Raw genomic sequence first — 25,371 nt, 5'->3', positions numbered from 1 at the left:
CGGGCTGTCACCCGGCACGGCCCCGGGGCCTGCTGAGTGCCGTGGGCGCTGCCCGACCAGCACCGCCGCTGTTTCCTCCCGTTTCCCCACCCGGAGCAACGGGAAGGAACACTGAGGGGGAAGGTGTCTTTCTGCGTCGCGTTGAGCGGCCCGAGCTCTGCTGTGGGGCCCGGGCGTGGGAAGAGCTTCGTCAGCTGCTTAGAAAGAAGCTCCCGCCACCGCAGCCGTGTCCACCTGGAGAGGCTGTGGGTGTGGGCTGGCGGCCACTTAGAAGGCACTGGTTTGTTTACATGTAAAAACATGAACGCCCGAAGGATCTAAAAAATCACAGCTCGCTTGGCGGGCCTCCTCTGCTGGCCGGTGGCTTTGCCCTCTTCTTTGTGCAGACGAACTGCCTTTTGCTCCTAGCCTGTTGCTTCCTGTGTTCCCCTCCCCTGGGACTTCCCGGCACGTAGAAGTGACTTTGACCTGACTCTGACCCTGCGAGAAGAAGGTGGCCGAGCTGACGCGTGCTGGGCGCTGGCCTGCCGGAGGTGACGAGAGGTTGCCGTGGCGTTCGTGTTCCAGCCGGGCAGACGGGGCGCCAGAGCACACACTCAGTGCCCATTGCGAGTAGCGGCACCGTGACCGAGCATGGCTGCCGGCGTGCAGTTTCCGGGTCGCATGGCATTTGCATGTTTAGTGTTGAAAGGAAGTGCCACGCTGTTTCTCAGAGCGGCTGTACGGTGGTGTACTTGTTTTTCTTTGTTCATTCTTTGAAATGCTCAGCAGTCGGAGGGAAGACCTCAGGACACCGCCGTGTGGCCAGCGCTCTGTGGGTTGGGGCAGAGGGAGCCCCTGCTGGGCCCTGCCTAGCCCGTGGTGCCTGAGTCCGTTCCGAGGCCCCCAGGCGGCTCGCAGCAGCAAGAAAGGGGAGGTTCCTGCTGTAGATTCCTAGTGCTGAGCTGGAGGCATCTCTCCCTTTGATCTGTTAAGCTGCGCCCACTCTTTAGGGCCCGGGGCCCTTCATCTGTGTGTGTCCTGCTGCAGGCGTGGGGCGATGGGCCTCGTCTTTGTTCTCTTACTCCACCAAGTTGTGCGTGTGCTCTTCTGCATGTGTGCGTGCACACACGTCAGTGAGTGTGCTGGGAGCCGTGTGGGAGCCTCCGGTGGGCATGGCTCGAGGGGGGCAGTGGCGGCAGCGCAGCCAGGGCCCTACCCTGTGACTGTGGAGAGGAAGGAAGTAGTGAAAATAGATGGGGGTGGGGGCGGAAGGGGGTGGTGTGCAGGGAGCAGAGAGGACTGGCACAGGCTTGAGGGAGAGAACGGGCAAATAGTGGGGACCGCGTGCTGCTGAACCTCAGGTCCAGAAAGCAGGTTGCAGTGGGTGGAAGGAAACTAGAGCAGGAGGGACCACCCTCCATCCCCCCCTCACCTCCCGAGAGGAAGGAGAGGGGAGAAGGAAACCCCTGTGGGGCAAACAGTCCCCTCCCAGCTCAGGGTCCGCTCGACTGATGGTGACCAGCAGCGGGGGAGCTGCGGTGGACGGGGTGGGAGCGAGGGAAGCAGGCTCAGGGGCACCAACCGCCTCCCCAGGGCCCCAGGCCTGAAGGTCATGGGTCATGATGTCGGCCCACTGGCCCCTCCGATAGTGATTCTTTAACTTCCCCTGGAGCAGCGGACACTTGGTCTGAAAAAACCTGTTTCCTCCTGGGAGGAGTAAGGTGTTCCAGTCAGCACAGCCACTGAGGAGCGGGTCCGGGACAGAGCCCGCCCTGCACGCTCGCAGGGAGGGAGGTGGCTTGCTCTTTAAGAACGGGAAGCAGCATCCACACTAGATGCCGAGGGGCCGGCAGGGGTGGGGACCTCTGGGGCCGGCCGGGATCTAACACGCTTGGGTTCTCACCGTCCTGTGTGTTCCCTGCAGACACAGAACGTCCAGCTTAACAAAGAAATGACGCTCGCCAGCAACCGGAGCCTGGCCGAGGGGAACCTCCTGTACCAGCCCCAGCTGGACGCGCGGAAGGCGTGCTTGACCCAGAAATACCAGGAGCTGCAGGTGCTGTTCGAAGCCTACCAGATCAAGAAGACCCAGCTAGGTAACTCGGGGCCATCGGATCGGTCAGGAGTGGAGTTGGGAGCCCTCTCCCAGCTGCTGCGGCCGGGAGAGCAGTGTTCTTCTAGGGAGACCTCGGAGGAAGAGGCGACCTGGGGAGTGTCTGAACTGCGAGGCTCCGCTGCGTCACCTGTGCGGTTAGGCCCTCAGAGTTAGTGTTGGAATGATCGTCACCGGGACGTTGCATTTTAATGTCTCACTTTAATTTCCAGCCATGACGAGAGGAGGTGGGAACAGAATAGAGTCCTGGGAGCTTTGGGTAGGTTTCAGGGAGACTTCTCGGTTAGGAGGTTAAAAACCACCCCCTTAGAGGTCACAGGGGCATCGGATAGCCTGGTCCCCCCACTGTCTCCATAACTTCGGTAAAAATGGACCAGAACACACCTAGCCAGACAGTGAAAGGGAAGCGGCCGCGTGCCCCGTGCCTGAGGATGCAGACTGCGCAGCCCCTGGGCGTGACAGACACACACACCCCACCCCGGGCGTGCCGACCCCCAAGTGGGTGTTGATGTGGCTCGGAGGCTGTGGCTTTACTGTTAGCTGGACTTGGGGACCATCTGCATGTCCACTGTACGGTGACGGGCTCCACAGGGTGGCAGGCAGGAAGTGCGATGTCGCGAGGGGAGTGTGGACCGAGTCGCGTGCTCAGTATCAGTCCCAGTCCTCCGAGGGGCAGAGGGACCTGGGCTCTGGGGCGAGGTGCACCTGTCCTCAGATTTAGTCTCACTTCCTGGAGAGTCCTCACCAGTGTGACTGCTGTCGCCTTTCTGGCTACAATGCTCGTGCTTTGAAGGGGGAGTGGGAGGGGTGTGGGGAGTGTGGTTGTGAGAGGCTGGGGCCCCGTGATTTCCGAGGGTCAGCCCCCTGCTCACCCTGCCTCTGGCTTCTTCCAGACAGACAGCCCAGCAGTGCTTCCTTGGAGACCCTGTTAGCACTTCTTCAGGCCGAAGGAGCCAAGATTGAGGAAGACACGGAGGTAAACAGCCAGTGTCCCTGGCCCAGTTCCCTCGGGGACGACGAGCACCACACCCCGAGGCCAGGAGGTGGTGCCTCCCAGGCTGCTCCTGAACCGAGTGGCCTGGGCTGGGGGTCCAGCAGGGAGTGGGGTCCTCAGGTGAGGGGTGCCTGTTGTGCTGACTTAGCGAGGGTCTCATGGGCGCTGGGGTGCCACCTGCTCTGAGTCAGTAGGTGAGAAGTGCCCACGGGACGCAGCCGAGCACTGGAGGCTGTAGCCTCACTAAGCGAGGCGATGAGTCTGGGGACAGTTGTAGCTGCGAGGCTGGCGTAGGGGTCCAGATGGGACCCCGGTGGGCACAAGCTGGTTTCGGTCCTGCTGAGCCCACGTGTGTCAGGATGCAGCCAATGGAGGGAGCAGACGGCTCGGGCTGGCCTAGGAGAGGGTTGGAACTGGGCGCGGTGCTGTCCTCTCTGGGCCGAGGGGCCCCCTGCATCCTGAGGCCGGCTCTCCCCAGCCTGCTGCCGTCCAGCCTGTGGTTGGGAGGTGGGCCCGCGGGGTCAGCCAGGCCTGCTGTGCGGAGCTGCGGTGGACGGAGCTGTGGTGACCGGAGGAGGGCCCGAGTTGGGAGGAAGCTGGGGTGCCTCTCCGAGCCCGCTGGGTGGTGGAGGGAGAGTCCTCCCCCCAGGGCTGGGCTGTCCCTGTGACCAGGTGTCCCCTGCTGCTTTCAGGACATGGCAGAGAAGTTTCTTGAGGGAGAGCTGCCTCTGGACTCTTTCATCGACGTCTACCAGAGCCAGCGGAAACTGGCCCACGTGCGGAGAGTGAAGATCGAGAAGCTGCAGGAGATGGTGCTAAAGGGGCAGAGACTCCCGCAGGCCCCGGCCCCACTGTCGTCCAGGGTGCTCGAGCCGGTACCCGCCGCCCCGGAGGCCAGCGGGCCCCCCTCCGTCATGCCTCGGCGCATCCCGCCCCCTGTGCCTGCAGGACGCTTAGCCACGCCGTTTACCGCTGCCATGGGCTCAGCACAGGCCCCGCTGTACCCTCCCCTGCCCCCCCGCATGGGCCTCCCCGCGCAGTTTGTGTCGCCATACCCACCACCTCTCCCCCAGAGACCCCCGCCCCGGCTGCCTCACCAGCCAGGCTTCATCCTGCAGTGAGAGTCCCTGTCCATCCGTCCTGGGAGACTCGCGCCAGCCTGCTGGCCGGGCCCACACTTGGGAGGGAGCGAGGCCCAGGGCCCAGTGGCGTCTGCTGTGAGCACTAGGTGGGGTGAGTAGTGTGGGGCCCTGGTCCGTGCTGGTGCCAGTTTGCAGTCTCCATTCTCGTGCGGTTTGTGTTGTGAGCTCACGAACCTGGGGAAGCTGCCCTCCCTCCCCTTTAGAATCATGGTCCTCCCGTCGCAGCTTTTGCGGTCAGCATGGTTCCTGGTTTCTGCTTTATTTTCATGACAGTTTGTCCTAGCCTGTCCCAGCCCAGTGAGGGTCGGCCGAGGGGCCAGCCCAGAAGGTGCTCACTGAGTCTGTGGGGTGACAGCCCCCCACGCCCCCAAAACCTCAGTCCTTCAAAGCCACCTGCAGGGTTTGCACTTGGCCCACTGCCCAGGGGAGGTGGGCGGAGCTGGACTTTGCACATCGCTGTCCTCCCAGCTCCCCCCACCCCCCCTCAGCCGGTCCCAGGGTTTCTATGAAGAAATACTCCAATATTTTTACTACGTGTGTAAATTTCCTGTTTTATATTGGGGAAGAAAACTTTTTGACACAAAACCATTCAGGGAAACTTTATAAAAAATGCACATGTTGTTTTGAGCAGATGGAAGTGTAGGTGACATGAATCCTGTCACAGGCGGTGGGTTTACAGCTTCACTGGTGCCATGGGGGCTGCCCCAGGCCATGGGGTGGCTGCAGCCCCCAGCTGCCTTCAGGAAGGGCACGTCACGCTGTGTTGTAAGAAGTTCGTGCCCTGAACCAGGGTCCTCTTAGCCAATATTCTCAGCCTCTGGCTGGGCCCTGGGAAGAGAGGGTGCCAAGCTAGGACACTCTTCCTGCCCCTCTAGGTTCTCGGCTATAGGTGCCCCACGTGCTGAATTCCGAGGTGGGGGTGTGTCACCACCTACCTGTGGACAAACAGGCCAGGTGCTCAGGTGGGGAACTCCTGGCTGCTGCCGAAGCTCAGACGGTCTGTCCCAGTGGCCACGGGTGAGGCCACCACCTTTGTACTCAGTGTCCACACAGTTCTCCTGGACTTGAACTCTACTGTATTGTACCTGTTTTCAGAGAAACAGAGCTGTATAGGACCATTTGCTGCCATGCCAGTCAGGGCGCCTGCCATGTTCTGTGAACCCTGAGAGCAGTGCCACCCAGCCCATACCTCTGCCACCAAGCAGGATGCAGCTGACATGGGCTCCGTGTGGATGTGGTGAAGGGGCTGCCAGGCCGGCCACGCCATTGCTCCGGGGCCATGTCTGAGCTGTGGTTGTGAGGCCGTGGGACCCTTTTTAATAAATAGAGAATTGTTACTAACAGGCCTGTCATTTATTTACCTGTGCGTGATGTTTGGTTCTAGAACATCAGTGAAGCTGACTGGTGTGTCGCTGAAGTTAAAAATGAAAGCCACCGAGACGGCGGCCACAGCCGCCTCGTCCAGGGCCTTGGCCCTGAGGCAGAGACCTTGTCCTGCTTTGAATCAGGAATTCTCACAGCCATCAGCGAAGGGCAGAGAGAAGCAGGGTCCTCGCCGGTCTCAGTGGACGCGGCCCTGGCTGCTGCCCACCTGATGGAAACGAAGACAGAAGTCAGTGGCTGACATTCTGCTCTGGGGACCACCCCCCCCTAAGGCTGAGCCATGCCTGGGACCCTCACTGCCTGCTGTCCCTGTCTGCGGACGACCCTGATGCCCTGGGAGGGACTCTCCTCAGTGGGTGGGTACAAGGAGCCCCACAGCAGCCTGAGCAAGCTCGCCCACCGCCGGCTCCTAAACAGACGCCATTCCGTGTGGCACAGTGCGCTGGGGTTTTCCTGAGAAAGCAATTCCTTTTTTAAAGAGAATTTGTATCTAATAGTTTCTCTTTCCCAGTGGCTCTAAGCTTACAGGCAGAATCCAGTCCACCCCACTGCAGGCGCTGGCCCGGGCATGGGTGTGGCTCCTCACCCAGCCTTGTCTGATCCTCTCCTGCTCACTGGGCCCCTTGGCTCACGAGAAGGGGGGCGGAGGGGCGGGGGGCAGGCAGGACAGTACCTGACCCAAGGCTTCTCATTCGGGGTCTCCAAGTGTAGTCGACTTGCACCGATGTTCACTGGGGTGCACTGGGTGAGAGAACAATCCGCTTTAGTCTTCTCAAACTGTGTTCCCTTATGAATAAGAACAGGCATTGGCCGTGAAAAAGAAAAAAATCTTACCTTTTGCAACAGCGTGGATGGGCCTGGAGAGTATTATGCTAAGTGACATAAGCCAGTCAGAGAAAGACAAGCACCATGTGATTTCACTCATATGTGGAATCTAATGACCAAAATGAACTAACAAAAAAGAAACACTCATAGATACAGAGAACAGACTGACAGCTGTCAGAGGGGCAGGGAGTTTGGGGGCTGGGTGATAAAGGTGAAGTGATTAGGCAAAAAGAAGAAAAAAACCACCTCATAGACACAGACAACAATATGGTGATTACAGATGAAAGGTGGGGGGAGGAGATAGAAGGGGTAAAGGGGGATGGTGATGGGAGGAAACTCGACTTGGGGTGGTGAACACAACACAATATACAAATGGTGTATTATACAGTTACACACTGAAACCTATACAATTTCACTAGCCAATCACTCCAATAAGTTCAATGAAGATACAGTACTGATCAGGTAGGTGCTTGTCAAGATACCTAGGCACATTAAAAACAACCACAAAAGACTGCCTTCATGGACTCCAGTTCTTGCAAAGTAAACGGACAGCAATCGTAAATGAACAAATCAGTAATATGCTTTCTAGAGAGTAAAGCTATGAATACAACATGGCAACAGGACGGAGCAGTTCTTCCATTAAAGTAACTTTTTCATTCATCCATTTGAAAACAGGTTTGTCTGTTACTGCTCGTCTTGCTAACACCCCCTGAGGGTGCCATGTGTGCCAGGCAGCCATAAGCAGTTACACGCATTATCTTCCAAGCCCTCAGCACTCCCACCCGTGGGTGCTGTGAGGGTCTGCATCTTATACAGGAAGACAGACTCCCCGTCTCCGTTCCGGACACGAGGCTGGAGGAGGCACAACAGGGATTCACACGAATCCACAGCTGTCCAGTGAGGCAGCCATACGTACACCCTCAGAAATGTCCCCTCACCAGGGTACCCTCCCCTCCGTGCCAGACAAGCTCCGTGAGATGGAGGTATTTATTTGTTGCTGTATCTCCAGTACCTGGCATGCTGTTTGGCACAGCAAAGATGCTCAGTAAATTTTTTTTTTGCCAAAGCAAAACAACCCTACAAAAGCACAGGCAGGGGCCCCTCCCTGTTTACGGAGAACAGTTTCCCAAGCACTGAGCCACCTGGACCTCAGTCACCCTGGGGACAGGAGTGGAGCATGTCTGAGGACACGGTGGGAGTTCTGCCAGCTGGGCAGGAGCCACCTTGACCTTTCCTCCACCCCCTCCCCCGACCGGCACTGTCCTTTTGTTCCAGATGCTTGATCTGAGGCCAAGGCAGGCAGCCAGGAGCCTTCCCTCTCCCCAGTGCCCTCCTGGGAACCAGCTGTGTGCTGGGGGGAGGGGATCAAGAGCCACGGGGGCTGGGGACCTGCCTTGGATGTGGCCTGGGGGCCGTGGAGAAAAGCCCTAAACCACCACTCACCACACAGGCGTCCGGGCCTCCACTCGTAAACTTCCCGGAGAAACCACCTCAGTGACACCTGGCAGAAGCAGCACCAGCCAGGGTTGCTGTGGTTGCAATGCTGTTGTCACCTGCAGAAACTAAGCGAGTCCCAACCCAGCTCCTGGCCCGCGAGAAATAAACAGCCCGGGCGCAGCCCCTCACTGGGGCAACAGTGACCACAGTCAAAGTGCATTTTATTGCCAATTGGACCCCAATCCAAGGAAACACTGAACTCTAAGCCCAGAACTGGATCCTTGTGCTCATCCCGACACAGTGGGTACTGGACGCAGGGGGTGGTCCTCACAGGACCGGTCCCTTCCCCACAGCCAGGGCCCCACCCCACCCAACCACTCCCCAAGGGGGTCTCAGCAATGCAGTTCTTCCGAGTCCTCCTTCAGCGGGCAGGGAGGCCACGCTGGGCTTCAGCACCGGGCGGACTGGGGCTGCCCTCTTCTGTGGAGCACGAGGCTCCCTTGGTCCGGAGGATGGTGGCAGGGCTATGGTTCTGGGCTCTTTCTGGCTGAGCTGGAAACCTCGTGGCCCGGGAGGTGGAGGTGGGCAGAGCCCAGAGCTGGGCCTCCAGGGCAGGGGCGGCCAGAGAGGAATGAAAAACAGGAAGCGGGCGGCCACCGGATTTCAGCGGGAACAGACTCCAGGAGCGAGGGCAGCACCTGTGCCCAGCAGGCATGGGGCTGTCAGCCCTGCCTGGCCCACGGCAGAACCCGGCCCACCTCTCCCCCCAGACCACGTCCTCCTCAGCAGCCCCATCACTGGTGCCCGAGAGCGAGGCCCGAGGAGAAAGGGCGCTGTCCCAGTCCTGCTTTGCCTAAGTCCCATCTCCATGGAATCAGTGTCCCAGAGACCAAAACCCAGGGAGACTCACGCAGTCCCGACAGCCAGCACTGTGTTCTGCTCACCTCTCACCTCAGACCTCGAGTCCAAAAGGCAGGGGAGGCCCTGCCCACCCCACCCCCACGGCCCTGCTCCCAGCGCGCCGAATACAAACTCACAAGGAAAAGCTCTAGCTGGGAACATACAAATGTCTGTGTATTTCCTGAACCGTGGCTCCAGCCTGCTGAGCCTGGATGCTCTCGGTCCCATGGCAGGTAGGTAACTCACATCCAGGAGAACTGCCCTGTCAGCCCCGCTCGGCCCAGATCCAGGGGCTCAGCAAGGGCTGGGGCCTCGCGGACACTGACCCAGGCCGTGGGCAGGCCCGGCCACCTGGTGTGCGCGCCGCGCCCCTCAATGCCTCCTTAGCCGAGTCACGGTAGCCACGTGAGGCCCAGGCCGCCTGTCAGGCTCCCGCTGGACCCCTCGAAGCCTAGGAGTTCATGAGTTGAGCAGGGCAGACGCCATCCTTTTTGTCCAGCTGCAGGGGTCAAAGGTGAGGTGCTCACTTGACATTGCAAGGGGTGCATAACCAGCCAGGCCCCCTGTATCCTTGTCTCCTCAGCCCCCTACATCTTCCTCTTGAGTGAGCTGAGCTCCCCATGTTGCTGGGTCAGCATTTTGCTCCTGCTGGTCAGGGTTTTCTGACCTTCCCAAGGCCCCGTGTCCCACAGACCTGGGAGCAAGAGGCTGGCAGCACCCTCCAGGGCCCCTCCCCATCCCAGCACTGGTGCCTGGCACCTGGTGGTCCTACCTGGTGGTCCTGCCTGGGGGCCACACTGGGCTTCTGGGCCAGGGGTGGCTTCCTGGAGGTCCCGCTGTGGGGGGCAGTGCTGGGCTGGCCAGGCTCCTCCTCTCCAGGCGTCCCCACCCCCACAGCCAGTGCATAGTGTTGCTTCCGAAGCTCTCCCAGCCGCACACGCTCCGCCTCCAGCGTCTTCTCCAGCTCCAGGACCCGAACCTGCCGGCGAGCACCACTCAGCAGAGCCCTCTGGGAGCTCGGCCCCAGGGGAGGGACAGGCCTAGAGGCTGCCCAAGCACCTAGGAAGTGGGGTGGCTGTGGGGTTGGCACAGGCACCTACCTGGGTCTCCATCTCCTGCTTCTTCAGCTTGATGAGGGACATGCCAGAGAAGTCCATGGTGTCTGTGACCAGAGACGGGGTAAGTGTCTGGGTCCCTGCCCGCCCCCCCAACGCCACTCCCAGGCCCCCAGCTGTCACCTCTCTCTTCGATCTGCTCTTGGCCCGACTTAGTGGAGGCCACCACGTTGGCGGCCATCACGTTGACGGTGCGGGAGCACTCCTGCAGGCGGCTCAGGTGGCGGCTGTCCTTGTTGGCCTTCACCTGGGGAGCGTGGGGGTGGGTCAGGATGCAGGGTGGCCCCCATGGGACCACCCCATCCCGAGGTCTCCCGGCCACATGCGGTGTATCCATCGCAGCCAGGAGGTGGGGAACCTGAGCAGAGGCCGGGCCGGCACGGAGCCTCACCTTGGAGGCTGCCACCAGCTGGGCCGTGCTGGCCGCAATCTCGTGGGAGCAGACGATGAGCTCTTCGTACTTGCCCGTGTGAAGCACCACCTTGTCAGCCGACTCCCTGGGGGCAGAGCGGGCAGGGCCTGGGTCTCCAACCCCTGGAGATCAGGGCCACCCCACACTCCCTCCTCAGACCCTGGGCACCACACTCCCTGCTGCCCCCCACCTGGGGCAACATACACCAGCTGCGTGGCTCCCCAGCCGACGGCCTTGGAGGCGGAGATGAGGCCTTCAGTCCACCTTGAGTTCTTGGCGTAAAATTCCTGCTGCGTGGCTGCCCCCTAGTGGCGACAAGAGGGCAGGGCAGACCAGTCAATGACATCACAGGTGGCAATGGATGCTCCCCAGGGCCCTTCTCTGGGCTGTGGGGGGTTCAGCTGACTGCCAGGCAGGTGTGCACACTGGGGGTCTCATCACTGCACCCTTCAGGAGTCTCCTGCCCAAAGGAGCCCTGTGGCCTGGGATGAGAAGGGCGCTGGAGCGGTGGCCCTTCAGGAGTAGCTGAGTGACCCCCACCCTCTCCCCCAAAGGCCCAGCTCACCCTGCCGCTCTCCACAATCTCCTTCTGCAGGCTGGTGGAGGTGGTCACCAGGAGCCGGATGGCCTGCCAAGACCAAGACTTATGTCACACTTGGGGCAGCCCTCTCAGCTACAGCCCGCCCCTGGGGTCCCGGCCACAGAGCCCACCCCTGGGGTCCCAGCTGGCCGCTCACCTTCATGAGGTCTGTGCAGGACTTGAGGATCCTATGGGTTGGAGGGGTGGGAAGAGAGGGCAAGCTGCTGTAGTGTGGCCAGGAAGCCACAGGGGGTTGGGGGTTTGGGGGGTCAGGGGGCCTGGGACATGGGGCCCACAGGGTGGGGTGCGCTGCTCATCCCTGTGCTTCTGGAAAGCGAGCAGTTCGGAGGGCAGACTGCTGGTGCTGGGAGGCGGTGGGAACCTGCTTCGTCCCGGGCCTGGGGGCAGAAGTGGGCTCACCTCTCATTCACCTCCAGTTTCACCCCTGAGCTGGCGTGGCGGGCCTGGTTCATCATGTCCTGCACCAAGGACATAGCTGTGAGCCGGCTGGGAGGAGGGCAACGCGGGAGGAAGGGGGCCGCTGGAGCAGCCGCTGCACCAGGAGGGGTGGGCTCGGCTCACGGCACCACATCAGGGCTGCCTCCCCGTCCAGACCTGCACAGGCCACCTGTCCTTGGCAGAGGGGGGTGCAGCCTGCTCTCAGCCCACCCTGCCCAGCGTCCTGCAGGACGGCACCGGTCCTACCTCGATCCTCCGCACGGCCTCCTCGATGGCCGAGGACGTGGCTGCCATCTCCTTGTCCACCAGGGCCCCCAGCTCCTCCTGACGCACGTCCAGGCTCTTGGGCTTCAGCTCCTGGGGGAGGCAGGCACCCAGGGCTCAGATGGGGTGAATTCAACCCCCAACCACCCCACAGGGAGCCTGGGGCAGCAGGACTCGTGCTCTGTCCCCCAGCACCTGGTCAGCCCAAACTGGAGAAAGATGCAGAAAAGTTGGGGACCCAAGCCTCAACCCAACCCACTGCCCTCCACCAGAGCCCAGCCCACACTAAGCACTGGCTGCACCCTCACCTGGCCCAGCTGGAGGATGGCCTGCAGGGGGCTCCGCACCCGGTCGGGCTGGGCCTGCTGCACAGCCTGCTGATCCTGCAGCTGCCCCACGAGCTCCAGCGCCCGGGCCCCACACTCCCGGCAGGCGTCGATCAGGCCTGGGGGAGAGGGCTGTCAGGGGAGCCGGCGCCCGAGGACCCTGGGAGGAGTGTCCATACAGGCTCCTGCCCAGGCTCTGACGCCAGGACCTGTCTGCAGACTCCCACCCGTCCCTGGTCCACCGTGAGAACCTGCGGGACACAGCCGGGGCCACTTACGGTCAGCAGGGTCGGTGGGGGCCAGGTGAGAGGTGGCACTGCCGTTGATGATGGTGTCCGCAGCCAGGTGCGAGAACTGGGTCAGGGCTGCCACCAGGGCAGAAGCATCTATGGGCAAGGAGAGGACCGAGACCCTAATGCTGCTGCCACGGAGCGAGTCCTGGCCAGCGCCTGAGAGCAGGCGCCATGCCCTCTAAGACAGGTGCCTGCGCCCAGTCCACAGATGAGGAGGAGGGCTCAGAGGGGAGAAGGTATTAGGCGAAGGTCATGCAGCTAGAAAACAGCAGAGCGGGAACCAAACTCAGGTCTGTGACCCAGGCCTACAGGGCAGGCTCCCAGGTGGGCATGGTGGGGGCACCTGTTGTGGGAAACCACCCGAAGGCAAGAGGCAGCCAGGGCTGGTGGAACCAGCACCCAAGTGCCCTGGCCTCTCCCTGCCCAGTCCTGCCCTGCACTCACCTGATCTGGAGGTCAGGTACTGTGCGTGGCCCGTCTCCAGGGCGCTCACGGCGTCCAGGGCCACCTGGGCCCTGCTCACTAGGTAGTCTGAAAGCAAAGGGAGAAGGGTTGAGGGGCAGACCTTTCCTGCCAGCTGGTCAGGATAGCAGGTGGCCGAGTGCCCGGCCGGCGGCCCTACCTGGGGAGCTGGTGCAGCGCAGGTGCAGGGGGTCGTCCAGCTTGCCCACGGCGTCCTGCAGGATGCGCTCGGCCTCGGCGGCAGAGCGCCGCAGCACCTCGAACTGCTCGTCCAGGAGCCTCTGCTGCAGCCCCTGCTCCCGAGACTCCTGCGGGAGGGGAGGAGGCAGCTTGGAGACCTGCCCAGGCGCAGCCTCACACCGGCTGGACAGGACCCAGCCCAGCCCCTCGCTGGGGAGGAGTTGGAGAACAGGCCCAGCTCCACCCCCAAGGGATGGAGCCCCTCAAGAGTGTGCTGGACAGCTCAGGAGTAGAAAGACAAACACCAGTTAGAAAGCAGGCCAACGGTCTGAACAGACATTTCTCCCAAGATATGCAAATGGAAGGAACACAAAAAATGCTCAGTGTCATTTGCCACCAGGGAAACACATCAAAACCACAATGAGAATGAGGCCTGGCCGGTGTGGCTCTGGTTGAGCATCAACCCATGAACTAAGAGGTCACTGGTTCAATGCCAGGTCAGGGCATGTGCCCAGATTGTGGGCTTCATCCCCAATAGGGGCGTGCAGGAAGCAGCCAATCAATATCTCTCTCATTGATGTTTCTATCTCTCTATCCGTCCTTTCCTCTCTCTCTAAAACCCATTTAAAAAAAAACATTTTAAAAAGCCATCACAAAAACAAATAAAAAAATACAATGAAGTACCACTTGAACCCACTAGGATGGCTAAACACAGACAGACAGTGACAAGTGCTGGCAAGGATGTAGGGAAACTGGAACCCACGTACACTCCCAGTGGGAAGGGAAAATGGTGCAGCCACTTTGGAGAACATTGGTAGTTCCTCAAAAAGTTAAACAGCGTTACCATGTGACCCAGAAAATCCATCGTAGTTCCATATGAAAGAGAAAAACATGTCCACACAAAACCATGTACACAAATGTCCCCAGCAGCATCATTCACAATAACCAGAAAGTGAAAACAACCAAGTGTCCATCAGCTGATGATGGATAAGCAACGTGGTCCCTCCACACAGCAGAATGTCCCTGGGCCATGGAGAGGAAGGAAGTTCTCAAACAGGTGAACCCTGAAAACCTGCTGAGCGAAGAAGCCGGCCCTACTGTACAACTCCATTTCTATGAAAGTCCGGAACAGGCAAATCCAGAGACGAGAGCTGACTAGAGGTGCCAGGGGCTGGAGGAGGGGATGCAGACTAACTGCTTATTGCGGGGGGAGGAGGGGGGTTCTCTTTGGAGGGGTGAAAATGTCCCGGAGGTACCAGATGAAAGCACAGCCCTGTGAGCATAGAGACCCCCTAACTCGTCCACTCTCAGGGCTGGGCTGTGGGTATGATGGTCTCGAGCCGGCTGTCACACGGGGTGGGAGAGGCACACTACCTTGTCTGCCAGCCGCCCCTGCAGCTCGGCCCTCTCCTGGGAATGGCGCTGCTGCTCCTGGCTGAGCGCTGCCTCCTTCTCCTGCACCAGGCTCTGGGCGGCCTGCAGGTCAGCCTCCTGCTGCCGCACAGCACTGCTCAGCGCCTCCTTCTCTGCACTCAGCACATCCAGCCGTGAACTCAGCTCCGACCCGCTCTGTGAACACCAGGTGGGTGGGCAGGACTGCCAGGTGCCCACCACCCCTCACGCCCACCCCACCCAAGTTCACAGTCTTCACTATCCCCCGAGACTGCGAGCTTCTGGAAGGCCAGGGCCCATGTCCTGTGTGTTCCCTGCGTGCTGGGTCACAACCACAGGCCAGGATGGCCGAGGGGCCACTGAACCAACCTGGTAGCATCTAGGCATGGCCCAGTTCACGGGGAAGAGGACCCTGACGCCTGTCCCGCCCGACCCGGAGGCCACCCTGGCCAGCAGCTCACCTGCTCCGTGCGGCTCAGGTCCTGCTGCACGCGCACCAGCTCCCCGGACTTGGCCTCCAGCTCCCTCCTGAGCTTCTCTAACTGGTCACTCTGCTCCTCCAGCTGGGACAGGGAACAGTGTGTCACGGGGACAGTGTGTCACGGGGACAGTGGTGCTGGGGGCTGCAGAGTCAGGGCCTATGCACATGACGCACCTTCATCTCGGACTCCCGCTTCACCTGCTCCATCTGGAACACCAGCTGCTCCTTCACTCGTGCCACCTCCTCCTGGTTCTGCTGCTTGGCCGTCAGCTGCTTGGCCGTGTCTGCATTCTGCGTGGACAGGGGATGGGCTCACACTCTGCCACCGCCAGGCCTCCCTCCTCCCGCCAGTTGCCTGCACAGCCTACCTTCCTGAGCAGCTCGGCGTGTGTGGCGATGAGCTTGCTGTGCTGCTCCTTCAGCTTGGTGTAGCGCGCCTCCGTGACACTGGCCTTCTCTGTAGGTGAGAGGTGAGGCTGTGGCCCCCAGCTCGGCAGAGGGCCCCCCACTGGGGACCAGACCCTCCCACTGGGCTCGGCCACCCCGGCCTGGCCACGCACTCTCGGCCTCTTCGCGCAGGCCCTGGTTCCGCTCGCCCTCCAGCTGGGCCGCCCGCAGCTGGGCCAGCTCATGGCGGAGCTGCTCGTTGTCCACCAGCGCCTTCTGCTTCTGCTTCCGCTGCTCCTCCAGCTCGGCCTCCAACGTGTTCACCTGGCCCTTCAGCTGGGAGATGTACCGCTGGGCCTGTGGTGGAAGGAAGGACATGGACATGGTGGACGTGAGGACTGTGTTGGGCCCGCATGCGGGTGCTGGGTACAGGTGCTGGGTGCAGTCTGAGGCCTCCCCTTGGTCCACGTCCCCTCACCTCCAGCCTGATCTTCTCCAGCTCGGCCCGGAGTGTCTCCACCTCTCTCTTCAAGGTCTCGATCTGGAGGTCCCTGGGGACAGAGGTCGGGCAGGCAGGGTTTTCTGAGGCCCACACAGTCTGGCGTTCAAGTTCAGTCAGCACAGGAACTGTGGTCTCATCAGCGCTCCTGGGGATCTGGGTGTCTCCAGTTCACATCCCCCACCTGTGGCCTCTCCTGACCACAGCTCCATGGAGGCCACGGCCAGCCCTACCCCAGGGTGTCCCAGGCCTCACCTGTCATCCTTCATGGAGCCATTGGGGGGTCCAAATGTCTGGTCAAAAAGGTCGGCCACCACCTGCCACAGCAAAGCACCGTGAGCCCCACCCTCCAGGCCAGGAGAAGGAGGGAGCTGAGGGAGGCCCAATCACCCCAAGCCCCCCTGCAGGAAGAGGGGGCCACTCACCGCTGGCTCCCCGGCAGGGGGGGCCGTGCTGATCTCAATGAGGTTCTCGGGCTCCTCGTCCTCGGGAGCCTCCTCGGGGATCACCACCACTGGCTTGATGTGCTCAGCCAGCGCTGAGGCCCGCAGGAAGTTGGGGGGTCCCTGCAAGGGCCATAGGTGAGAGCTGCTCAGAGTGTGCCCCACCCCACCCAGGAGCCTTCCCTGGCCATCCCCAGAGCCCACATGGGGCCCTGCTAGGCACCCGGGGTCGTCCAAGGGCTCAGAACCCAGAGTGGAAAGCAGGGCAGGCACCTCGGGCAGTCGGGGGATCTGGATGAGGCGCTTGAAGTAGAGCATGTCGGACGCTCTGCGGAAGAAGTTCCTGAGGCTGCGGGGACACACGCGGAGGTCAGAGGGGAGCCTGGCCCCTGGCAGCCCCAGCCCCAGACATGCCCGCAGCCCTGCCTGCTGGTACCTGTGAAACTGCTCGTGGAACCGGTCCCTGTGGCCTTGCAGGGTGTCTGCTGGGAGACCTGGGGCGGAACAGCTTGATGACCTTCATCTCTGCTCACCACTCTGTGGCCGCCGAGACTTCACATTCCCCCCTCCCTTCCGCTGCCTATTCCTCCCCCTTCTACAAGCTGCCACAGACCAGAGGGATCACTACCACCCGGCCAAGTCCCCACCATGGAGGGAAGAAATGTGAGTGGACAGGGCGGTCCCAAGACCACGGCCAACCCCTGGGTCCAGCTTCGGAGGCACAGTGAAGCTTCTTTAGACTCAAGTTTGCCCTGGTCTGATACTCAAATGGCTCCTATGCCCCAGACCAGCGTTGTCCAAGTGGGGCCTGGGGACAAGCCCCTTTCCGAACCCCACGGAGACACTAGCACCGACTGGCGCAGGGGCAGCGAGGGGCCGCTGTGAGACCAGGCGTCCAAGGGACCGGCACACACGTCACCTGCACTGCTTTTCTCACAGAGTGTTTGCTTTGAAAACTAGGGATTTTTCATAACAAGTATGTCATTTATGTGAATGGGTAATGAGCTCATCATTGCTACTTCTATTAATTTCTCATCTCTGATCCAGTACATGCAGTCCATATAAGCCCCCTGGGGCTCGGGCTGGACCTCAGGGGCCGCGGTCGTGGTGAGGGGACCGGGGCAGTGGGACTCACAAGAGTGCAGCCTGAACATGAGCTTGACCGTGTAGTGGTAGAGGTGGCTGCAGTCCTGGATGACCTGGATGAGGGGGGCCAGGCGGCACTGGCCTGAAGACATCTGGGACACGGCGATGGCTGTGTTGAGCTGCCGAAAGACTGAGAGAGAGAGAGAGAGAGAGAGAGAGAGAGAGAGAGAGAGAGAGAGAGAGAGAGAGGCGGAAGGAGGAGTGTAGAGAGAGAGAGAGAGAGAGAGAGAGAAGGAGGAGTGTGAGCACAGGGAGCTGGGAGACACAGGCAGAGCTGACGGGAGCCTAGTGACAGCCCTGGTGTGGAGAGTCTCATGGCGTCGTCACAGAAGCCTGGGAGGTGCCGTCCTGGGGAGCCTGGCTTTCCCGCCCAGCTGGGCAGGGAGATTCTGTCCCTCAGATACCAGTGGGCTCCTTACTTCTAGAATGGGAGCCCCGTGCGCTGTGGCTGCTCCAGACTGAGTCCAGTGCTCCCTCAAACTAGGGTGACAAGGTCGGGCAAAGGGGATCCAGCTCAGCCTGGCCAGGCTTTCCCAAGAGCCTCAGGGTGGCCCTGGGAGCAGCTGCAGCAGCAGAGTCAGGACGCGGCTCTGTAAAACCCGTGACCCCAAACTTGTGCCCAGTGCCAACCTCCCTGGACCCTGACAATCAAGCCTTTCATCAGATCATCCAAGTAGGAGGGACAAGGACAAACATGAGGCTGCCCACCCCCCAGCCCCTCCTCTGGGCAGAGACGACAAGTAGGCAGCCCGCCAGGACGGAGAGCCGCCAGGGCGCCCACACGGGACACGGACCCGGGACACTGCTCCAGATGGGCGGGCCCCAGCTCTGAGTCCTCCTGTCACCTCGCCTGGGCTGGGACCACTGGCGAACCTCCATGTGACACGAGAATGCCCAGGAGGGAGGGGACGAGAAGGCTGGAGCTAAGTGCTGTCCCTCGCTTTTATAAAACTTAACTTTTAATTCCATGTCAAGTACATTTTCCTTGTAAAAACTGAGAACACCCATGAAGTTCTATTTGGGGTTTTTTTGAGACACAGCCATTTCTCCACTGAGGGGCGCTCAGGACGTTCCCATCTTTGGCTGCTATAAACCAAGCAGCAAGGAGCAACCTCCGGGTGGGCAACGCCCCTGTACCTCCCTCCAGGAGACGCTGCCAGGATGCCCTTCTCTGTGCTTCATTAAGACATCACTGACCTGGGGGCTTTCTCCACCTTTCCTGGTGGGGACCCCTGTCCTCCCCACACTCAGCCCCCACCCTGGCCAAGAGCAGCACAGGGGTGGGGACCGCAGGACTCAGCTCCTACATGACACATTTCTTCCAGGGTCCAGGCTGGCAGCCATGGCCCTGGACACCTGCCCTAGTTGGGTACTGGGCAGGGCCACCCTCCTGGGCATGGAGGTTCAATGCCAAGCTGCCCACAGGCCCACCCAGACCGGGATGCCAGGAGGCTGCCCAGACACACCTCTTCCTAACTCCCGATTTTCCCTTAAAAAGGCATTTGGGCAGAGACGACAAGTAGGCAGCCCGCCAGCATGAGTCACCCACAAGTTATTCTGAAGCTGTGGCCCACAACAATCACCTCTGCGGCCCTGGGAAGGGGACCCTGAGGCTTCCTGTCCAAAGGCTGCCAGTCCCTGGGTGGGGAAGTCCAACACGACTCAGGGGCCTTTTATAGCAGAACACGGGCAAGTTGACCCAAACTAACTCTCTGGGGCGGGAGCTCCTGGTGGCCCCGCCCCTGCCCCCACACCCCCTGCCCTGGAACAGGAGTGGGTTCATGTGGTGGCAGGAACAGCAGATCTCACACCGGCCCCTGGAACTATCCCCAAAATTAACCAAAAAAAAGAAAAATAGGGATTTTTTTTCATAACAAGTATGTCATTTATGTTAATAGGTAATGAGCTTATCATTACTACTTCTAATTAACTTCTCGACTTCTCTTCTCTGATCCAGTCCATGCCAGTCCACATAAGCCCCCTGGGGCTCTGGCTGGACCTCAGGGGCCAAGCTCTCAGTGAGGGGTCCAGGGCGGTGGGACTCACAGGAGTGCAGCCTGAACAGGAGCTTGACCGTGTAGGGGGAGAGGTGGCTGCAGTCCTGGATGGACCCCTGGGCAGCGCAGGCAGGAATGGGAAGTCAGTCTAGTCTGGCTCACAGAGGCACCCCTGATTCCTAGTCTCCAGGTTCGCACACCTGATCCCTCCCGGCTCACCTGATTCAGACAGTTTCAGCTCGCAGTCCATATAATCGAACATCTCCACGGTGAGCTGGAAGCTGCGGGGGGAGGCGAGAGGATTGAGAGAGAGTGGTAGGAGGCATGCCCCTGGGAGACCCCTCCACAGTTCATCAACACGCCTTTGCACAGCACAACGGCCCTTCAGCCAAAAACACCTGATTCCAAACAAATCCCATCCCCTCAATGTTAGCTTCATCTCCAGGGAACATGACCTTTGGCCCCAGAGAGCCACTGACACGTGGGAACCCGGAGACTTTAGGGACAAACAGGGAAACTGAGGGAGGAGAAGGAAACGGCGCCAGGCCACTCCACCTTCTGGAGAGACTCACATGTCGTTGATGTCAGTCCCAGCTGCCTTCTCCAACACCTCGTCTGTCACCTCGAGGCCCGCAGGAAACTGGGGGTGCTGCAGAGAGGACACCCCTACTCAACAGCTGGCCCAGAACCAGTTCTAACTTCTGAGGGAGGGGAAGAGGCTGGAAAAGCCCCTGACCTGTGGAGCCGCCCTCCGCCCTGGGTGCTGGCTGAGGAGGGACTGGGAGGGACCGGAGACCAAGAACAGAAGATGGGACACCTCCAGCCAGGGCGAAGAGGCTGCCCAGACCCAAGGGCAAGGCCAAGACCACCTCCAGTGTCCACAGAAAACGCGTCAAGAGGCTCTGACTTCCGGGAACCCCGCATCCCCGTGTCCCCTTGGATCAGGTTAGGACAGAACAGGACCTGCCCTCCACCAGGTCCCAGGACATCAGGAAGGAAATCCCAGGGCCCCTCCGCCCCACGACCCTCCCGAGGACACCACCTTGAGGTGGAAGGAGATCTTGGTCAGCAGGAGTTTGGTGTAAACATTGACCAGCTGTCCGTACCGATCGTGCAAATGGCCCTGTGGAGGGAGGAGCTGGATCAGCGCCCACTGCCCGGGAAGGTGCCCCAGAGTCCCATAGGCCCTGGCACGCCACGGGGCAGATCGGGACGCTGAGGTGGGACGACACCAGGTGACAGCCCAGTGTCACTCCTTCACCCACCAATCACTTATTCACTCAACAAACGTTAACCAGCCAGAGGCGACTGACTCTTCTCCTGGGAACCACCACCAATGCCCTTTGTCGAAAACTCTTTCATTTTGTTTTTTTAATCATACTCCTTGCCAGTCTTGCCAAAGCAACTCCTGTGACAAGAGCTCCTTGTCCAGGCAGCAGGCCAGTTCTGGGTTGAGATACTTTATTACAATGCTTGCGGCAGCCTGGGAGGCACACTCCACAGGCGCGCGTCCATGTCCTCCCAGGTGCCTCCTCTGTCACCTCCTAACACTGCTTCCCATGGCCACGCCAGCTGGACGTGCGTCTGCACATGGCACCCTGCTGCCGTTTTCCTGACTTCCGGTGAAACACAGCGGCCTGGGCTCCTGCGGCCCTGGCTCCAGGGGCACCCTGCCTGGCGGGGCTCTAGCATTGCTCCCAGGGGACAAAGAGGCCAGAGGTTCTCTCTCCACCCCCGATTCTGGAGGGTGCAGGGGGGACCTAGATGACCAGCTCCCGGGCTCTCAGACTTGCCCGTGAATAAGAATCTTCTGGGAGCTTCCCAAGCACACAGATTCCGATCTGAGATTCTAAAGCAGCCAGCCTGGGGGCCCAGGAGCCTGCACCCCTCCCACGGGCTCTAACCGCCACCATGACCCGCCATGACCGCCCAGAACGGGCACTGCTGTGTTTCCTGACTCAGGGCCTGAGGGGCTGGAGGCGCCTAGTCATGCCTTTGGAACTTCCTGTACCAGGTCTTCTAGAGCAAGGCTGCAACGCCCCCACTGTCACCCCAGAAGGCATCACTCTAACTTCTGCTCTGAGAGAATGAAGAAAGACACCGTCACAGGGCCCTGCCGTTGCTCCACCCTGAGTGTTGAGGACTCGAACGCCAAGCAGGCCCACGGCTGGACTCTGTGGAGGGTGAGAGATGGAGGCCACCAAGCTCGCCTCTGCACCTACCCATAGCTCCCCAATCTCCCGGATGTTGCTCCGGTACCGCTGGCAGTCATGCAGGACCTGCAGCACAGGGGGACAAGGGGGGAGGCTGGAGAATCCAGGACTGGCAGGAGGGGCCCAACACACTGACCCATGCTGGCAGCACACTGAGGGCGAGGCTGGGAAGGGGCAGGTAGAGGGCAGCAGGCGTGGCGGGACAGAGTCTCTCATTTCAAAGGGACACTCCCTGCCTCCCCTGGGCACCCGCTGCCCCAAGAAGCACAGTGGCTGGAACAGGAGACCCTCTGGGGACCAGTGAACAGAGGCTACTCACGTTGGGGTGCCCATCTCGAAGGACCTTGTGGAGGACATGGCAGAATTTCCAGCTGAGGATGGAGCTGCTGGGAAGCGGCAGGCCGATGGCATAGGACCAGAAGGTGAAGGCCCCCTTTTCATGGTGAGTGCCCAGAATGATGCCTACCAGCGTCAAGGCCAAGTGCAGCATGCAGAGACCAGCGTGGGGAAGGCCGGGGGCACTTGGTGACGCCCATCCCACAGCTGCTGAGCCCTCCCCACATTCCTCCCCCCATCCACCACGGTTCACAAAGAGCTCAGCAAAGGTCAAGAAAAAGGGCAATGCCTTAGCCAGTTTGTCTCAGTGGATAGAGTGTTGGCCTGCAGACTGAAGGGTCCCAGGTTCGAGTCTGATCAAAGGCATGTACCATGGTTGCAGGCTCCTTCCTGGCCCGGGCCTTGGTAAGGGCGCATGCAGGAGGCAACCGATTGATGTGTTTCTCTCACATCGATATTTCTGTCTTTCCCTCTCTTTTCCAGTCTCTCTAAAAATCAATGGAAAAATATCCTCGGGTGAGGATTTAAAAAAACAATCCCATTTACCATTGCATCAAAAAAATTAAGATACCTAGGAATAAACTTAACTAGGGAGGTAAAAGACCTGTACTCAGAAAACCACAGGACACTGAAAAAAGAGATAGAGGAAGACATAAACAGATGGAAGAACATATCGTGTTCATGGAATGGTAGAATCAACATCATTAAAATGTCCATACTACCCAAAGCAATCTACAGATTCAATGCAATTCTCATTAAAATACCAACGGCATATTTCACAGACCTAGAACGAACTCTCCAAAAATTTATCTGGAATAAAAAAAGACCCCGAATGGCCGCAGCAATCCTGAGAAACAACAAAGTAGGAGGGATCTCAATACCAGATATCAAGCTGTATTACAAAGCCACTGTTCTCAAAACAAGAACAGACATATAGACCAATGGAATAGAATAGAGAACCCAGAAATAGACCCAAACCACTATGCTCAATTAATATTTGACAAAGGAAGCAAGAGCATACAATGGAGTCAAAACAGTCTCTTCAATAAATGGTGTTGAGAAAGTTGGACAGATACATACAAAAAAAATGAAACTAGACCACCAACTTAACACCATACACATAAAATAAACTCAAAATGGATAAAGGACTTAAACATAAGATGGGAAACCATACAAATCTTAGAAGAATCCATAGGCCACAAAATAGCAGACATATGATGATGTAGCAGTATCTTTAACAAATCATCTTCTAGAACAATGGAAACTAAGGAGAAAATAAACAAATGGGACTATATCAAAATTTAACAACAACAACAAAAAAAAAAACCTTCTGCATAGCAAAAGAAACCATCAGCAAAACAATAAGAGAGCCCACTGCATGGGAGAGCATGTTTGCCAATGTTATATCTGATAAAGGCCTAATCTCCAAAATTCATAGGGAACTCATACAACTTAACAAAAGGAAGGTAAACAATCCAATCAAAAAATGGGCAAAGGACCTAAATAGATACTTTTCGAAAGAGGACATACTGAAGGCCAAGAGACATACGAAAACATGCTCAAAGTCACTAATCATCCGAGAGATGCATTTGTGACTTTGTTGAGGGTTTTAGGATCCATGCTCATCAGTGATACTCACCTCTAATTCTCTTTCTTTGTAGTATTTTTATCTGGTTTTGGGATTAGTGTAATGCTGGCTTCATAGAAAGAGCTTGGAAGTTTTCCTTCCTCTTGAATTTTTGGAATAGTCTGAGTAGGTTAGGAATTAGTTCTTCTTTGAATGTTTAGTAAAACTCCCCTGTGAAGATGTCCAGTCCAGGGCTTTTTTTTTTTTTGCTGAAAATTTTTTATTATTGTGTCAATTTCATCAGTAGTTATTGGCCTATTCAGGTTTTCTGATCCTGATTGAGTGTTGGAAGATTATATTATTCTAGTAATATGTCCATTTCATCTAGGTTGTCCAGTTTGTTGGAATAGAATTGTTCATAGTATTTTTTTTTTTACAATCCTTTTTTTCCCCTGTGGTTTTGTTTGTTACTTCCCCTCTTTCATTTCTGAATCTGTTTATTTGGGTCCTCTCTCTTTGTCTCTTTGTGAGCCTGGAAAGAGGTTCTTCAATCTTGTTTAACCTTTCAAAGAACCAGCTGTTGGGTCTATTGATCTATTTTATTTTATTTTTTTGGTCTCTATGTCATTTATTTCTGGTCTGATCTCTCTTGTTTCCTTCCTTCTACTTACTCTGGGCTTTTCTTGTTGCTCTCTTTCTAGTTCTTTAAGTTCATAGCAGCACAATTTACAATAGCTAAGATTTGGAAACAGCCTAAGTGCCCATCAGCAGATGAGTGGATTAGAAAACTGTGGTACATCTACACAATGGAATACGCTGCTGCGGTAAAAAGGAAGGAACTCCTACCATTTGCAACAGCATGGATGGACCTGGAGAGCATTATGCTAAGCGAAATAAGTCCAGAGAAAGGGAGAGGGGAATGGCGGAATGGTGGGATAAGGATACATATATAATCAATAAAGAAAAAAAAGAGAGAGAAAGGGCAAGTTCATGCCCCTCAAATTTAACTGACCAGGGGGGTGAGGGCATGAGTGGGGGTTGGGGGGGAGAGGGGAATGGCGGAATGGTGGGATAAGGATACATATATAACCAATAAAGAAAAAAAAGAGAGAAAGGGCAAGTTCATGCCCCTCAAATTTAACAGGGCTCAGTGGTCTAAGACAATAGATGGTGCTCCTGAGATGAGGCTCAGAGTCTGACAGGAGCTGCTCGAGGCAGGAGACTCTGCCGGGCCAGGACACAAGAGGACATGCGCCCGTCTCGGTGGGGGTGGACCTCACAAAGCCCCAGTGGCACTAAACCACTCCCACTGTGCCCATGGTCAGAGGCCACACAGGGCAGGCCCACGTCCTCCCACCTCCTCCCACCACCCCCTGGGACCCAGAGCAGGAAGGATACGCCGGGCATGCTTCTCCTTCACGGGGGCCTCCTGGGTGTTGATGGCCTTACTGATGCTGATGGCCTGGGAGGGACACAGGAGGCAGAGTTCAGAAACGGCAACACCCAGACAGACAGGGCAACCCTTCCCGCGGTGAAAGGCACGTGTGGAGACCAGACATCTCTCAACCTAACCAAACCAAACTCTGAAGGCTTGACATGCGCAGCTCAAACCACAGCTGACACCTGAGGCCACCAAAGCCCCCAGAACTTCCAGGGGTCTGGGCGGCGAAGAAAGTGGCTGCTGGCTGCAGAGACCACCTGCGCTTAGCTTTCCCGAGGCGAGGCCCAGGCAGGGTCCTGTCCCTCCTCTGGGAGAAGCGGCCTCGAACAGAGCCCTCACCACACGCCGTGGACAGACATCTGCCAGCCCCATCTCGCCATGGCAGGACCCAGAGAAAGGCTGTAAGCTGGCAAGGCCCATACAGCCACTATGTGGAAAGCCAGGATAAACCCAGCTCCGTTACCTGCCAAGCAGGCTGTGTCTCTCCCGGGTGGGGCAGGAACGGGAGTGGGGTTCGCTGCTACCACCTGGGCCCTGAGCAAGCAGCAATCTCATCCTTGACGAAGTCCTCTCCCATCTCCACCCGCTGGAGTCTGGCCTCA

The 25,371-nt window shown here is 58.5% G+C and overlaps 2 protein-coding genes and 1 long non-coding RNA gene across 7 annotated transcripts in view; 1 reads left to right on the top strand and 2 right to left on the bottom strand.

Moving 5' to 3' along the window:
* VPS37B (vacuolar protein sorting 37 homolog B (S. cerevisiae)) overlaps window positions 1–5,572 on the top strand; it is an 18,069-nt gene extending 12,497 nt beyond the window's left edge. For 4 of the 5 annotated variants that reach the window (XM_014547070.1, XM_005875462.2, XM_005875461.2 and 1 more), the window contains exons 2-4: window positions 1,907–2,078; window positions 2,989–3,071; window positions 3,782–5,572. In XM_014547070.1, the coding sequence (XP_014402556.1) occupies window positions 1,907–2,078; window positions 2,989–3,071; window positions 3,782–4,210 (684 nt within the window). In that variant the 3' untranslated portion in view covers window positions 4,211–5,572. Of the gene's footprint in view, window positions 1–560; window positions 667–1,906; window positions 2,079–2,988; window positions 3,072–3,781 lie in introns of those variants that run through there. The other variant, XM_014547071.1, reaches the window with a different exon arrangement.
* On the bottom strand, window positions 4,817–6,496 carry LOC102261990. Its single transcript, XR_001363905.1, has 2 exons — window positions 6,288–6,496; window positions 4,817–5,822 (listed from the first exon to the last, which is right to left on the bottom strand). It is a non-coding gene; the product is annotated as an uncharacterized LOC102261990 (long non-coding RNA).
* A 1,584-nt stretch (window positions 6,497–8,080) lies between these two features.
* Window positions 8,081–25,141, bottom strand: HIP1R (huntingtin interacting protein 1 related). The gene is made up of 32 exons (XM_005875568.2): window positions 25,109–25,141; window positions 24,727–24,895; window positions 21,745–21,887; window positions 21,435–21,491; window positions 20,255–20,335; window positions 19,785–19,861; window positions 19,432–19,493; window positions 17,205–17,345; window positions 16,506–16,563; window positions 16,343–16,418; window positions 16,052–16,192; window positions 15,882–15,943; window positions 15,606–15,678; window positions 15,301–15,484; window positions 15,109–15,197; window positions 14,915–15,031; window positions 14,721–14,822; window positions 14,242–14,436; window positions 12,848–12,995; window positions 12,670–12,756; window positions 12,211–12,318; window positions 11,915–12,051; window positions 11,589–11,699; window positions 11,304–11,362; window positions 11,041–11,071; window positions 10,869–10,931; window positions 10,508–10,608; window positions 10,283–10,388; window positions 10,015–10,138; window positions 9,877–9,938; window positions 9,549–9,755; window positions 8,081–9,275 (listed from the first exon to the last, which is right to left on the bottom strand). Exons 1-32 carry the CDS (start codon window positions 25,139–25,141, stop codon window positions 9,228–9,230), a joined length of 3,252 nt encoding a protein of 1,083 aa, XP_005875630.1. The 3' UTR covers window positions 8,081–9,227.
* Between the last annotated feature and the right edge of the window lie 230 nt (window positions 25,142–25,371).

Source organism: Myotis brandtii, unplaced genomic scaffold (genome assembly GCF_000412655.1).
Source record: "Myotis brandtii unplaced genomic scaffold, ASM41265v1 scaffold463, whole genome shotgun sequence".
NCBI classification, from domain to species: domain Eukaryota; kingdom Metazoa; phylum Chordata; class Mammalia; order Chiroptera; family Vespertilionidae; genus Myotis; species Myotis brandtii.
This window is presented reverse-complemented; position numbering and strand designations above follow the sequence as displayed.

What these genes read in the sequence shown, in the direction of transcription:
- HIP1R (XM_005875568.2), bottom strand. Translation starts at nt 25,141, where the DNA reads ATGGGGCTGGCAGATGTCTGTCCACGGCGTGTG. An exon ending in CCCCTGCCGGGGAGCCAGCG is followed by an intron (nt 15,944 to 16,051) that starts GTGAGTGGCCCC and finishes TTGCTGTGGCAG; the next exon opens with GTGGTGGCCGACCTTTTTGA. An exon ending in CCCCCAGGCAGGACCACCAG is followed by an intron (nt 9,276 to 9,548) that starts GTAGGACCACCA and finishes TGACCCCTGCAG; the next exon opens with CTGGACAAAAAGGATGGCGT.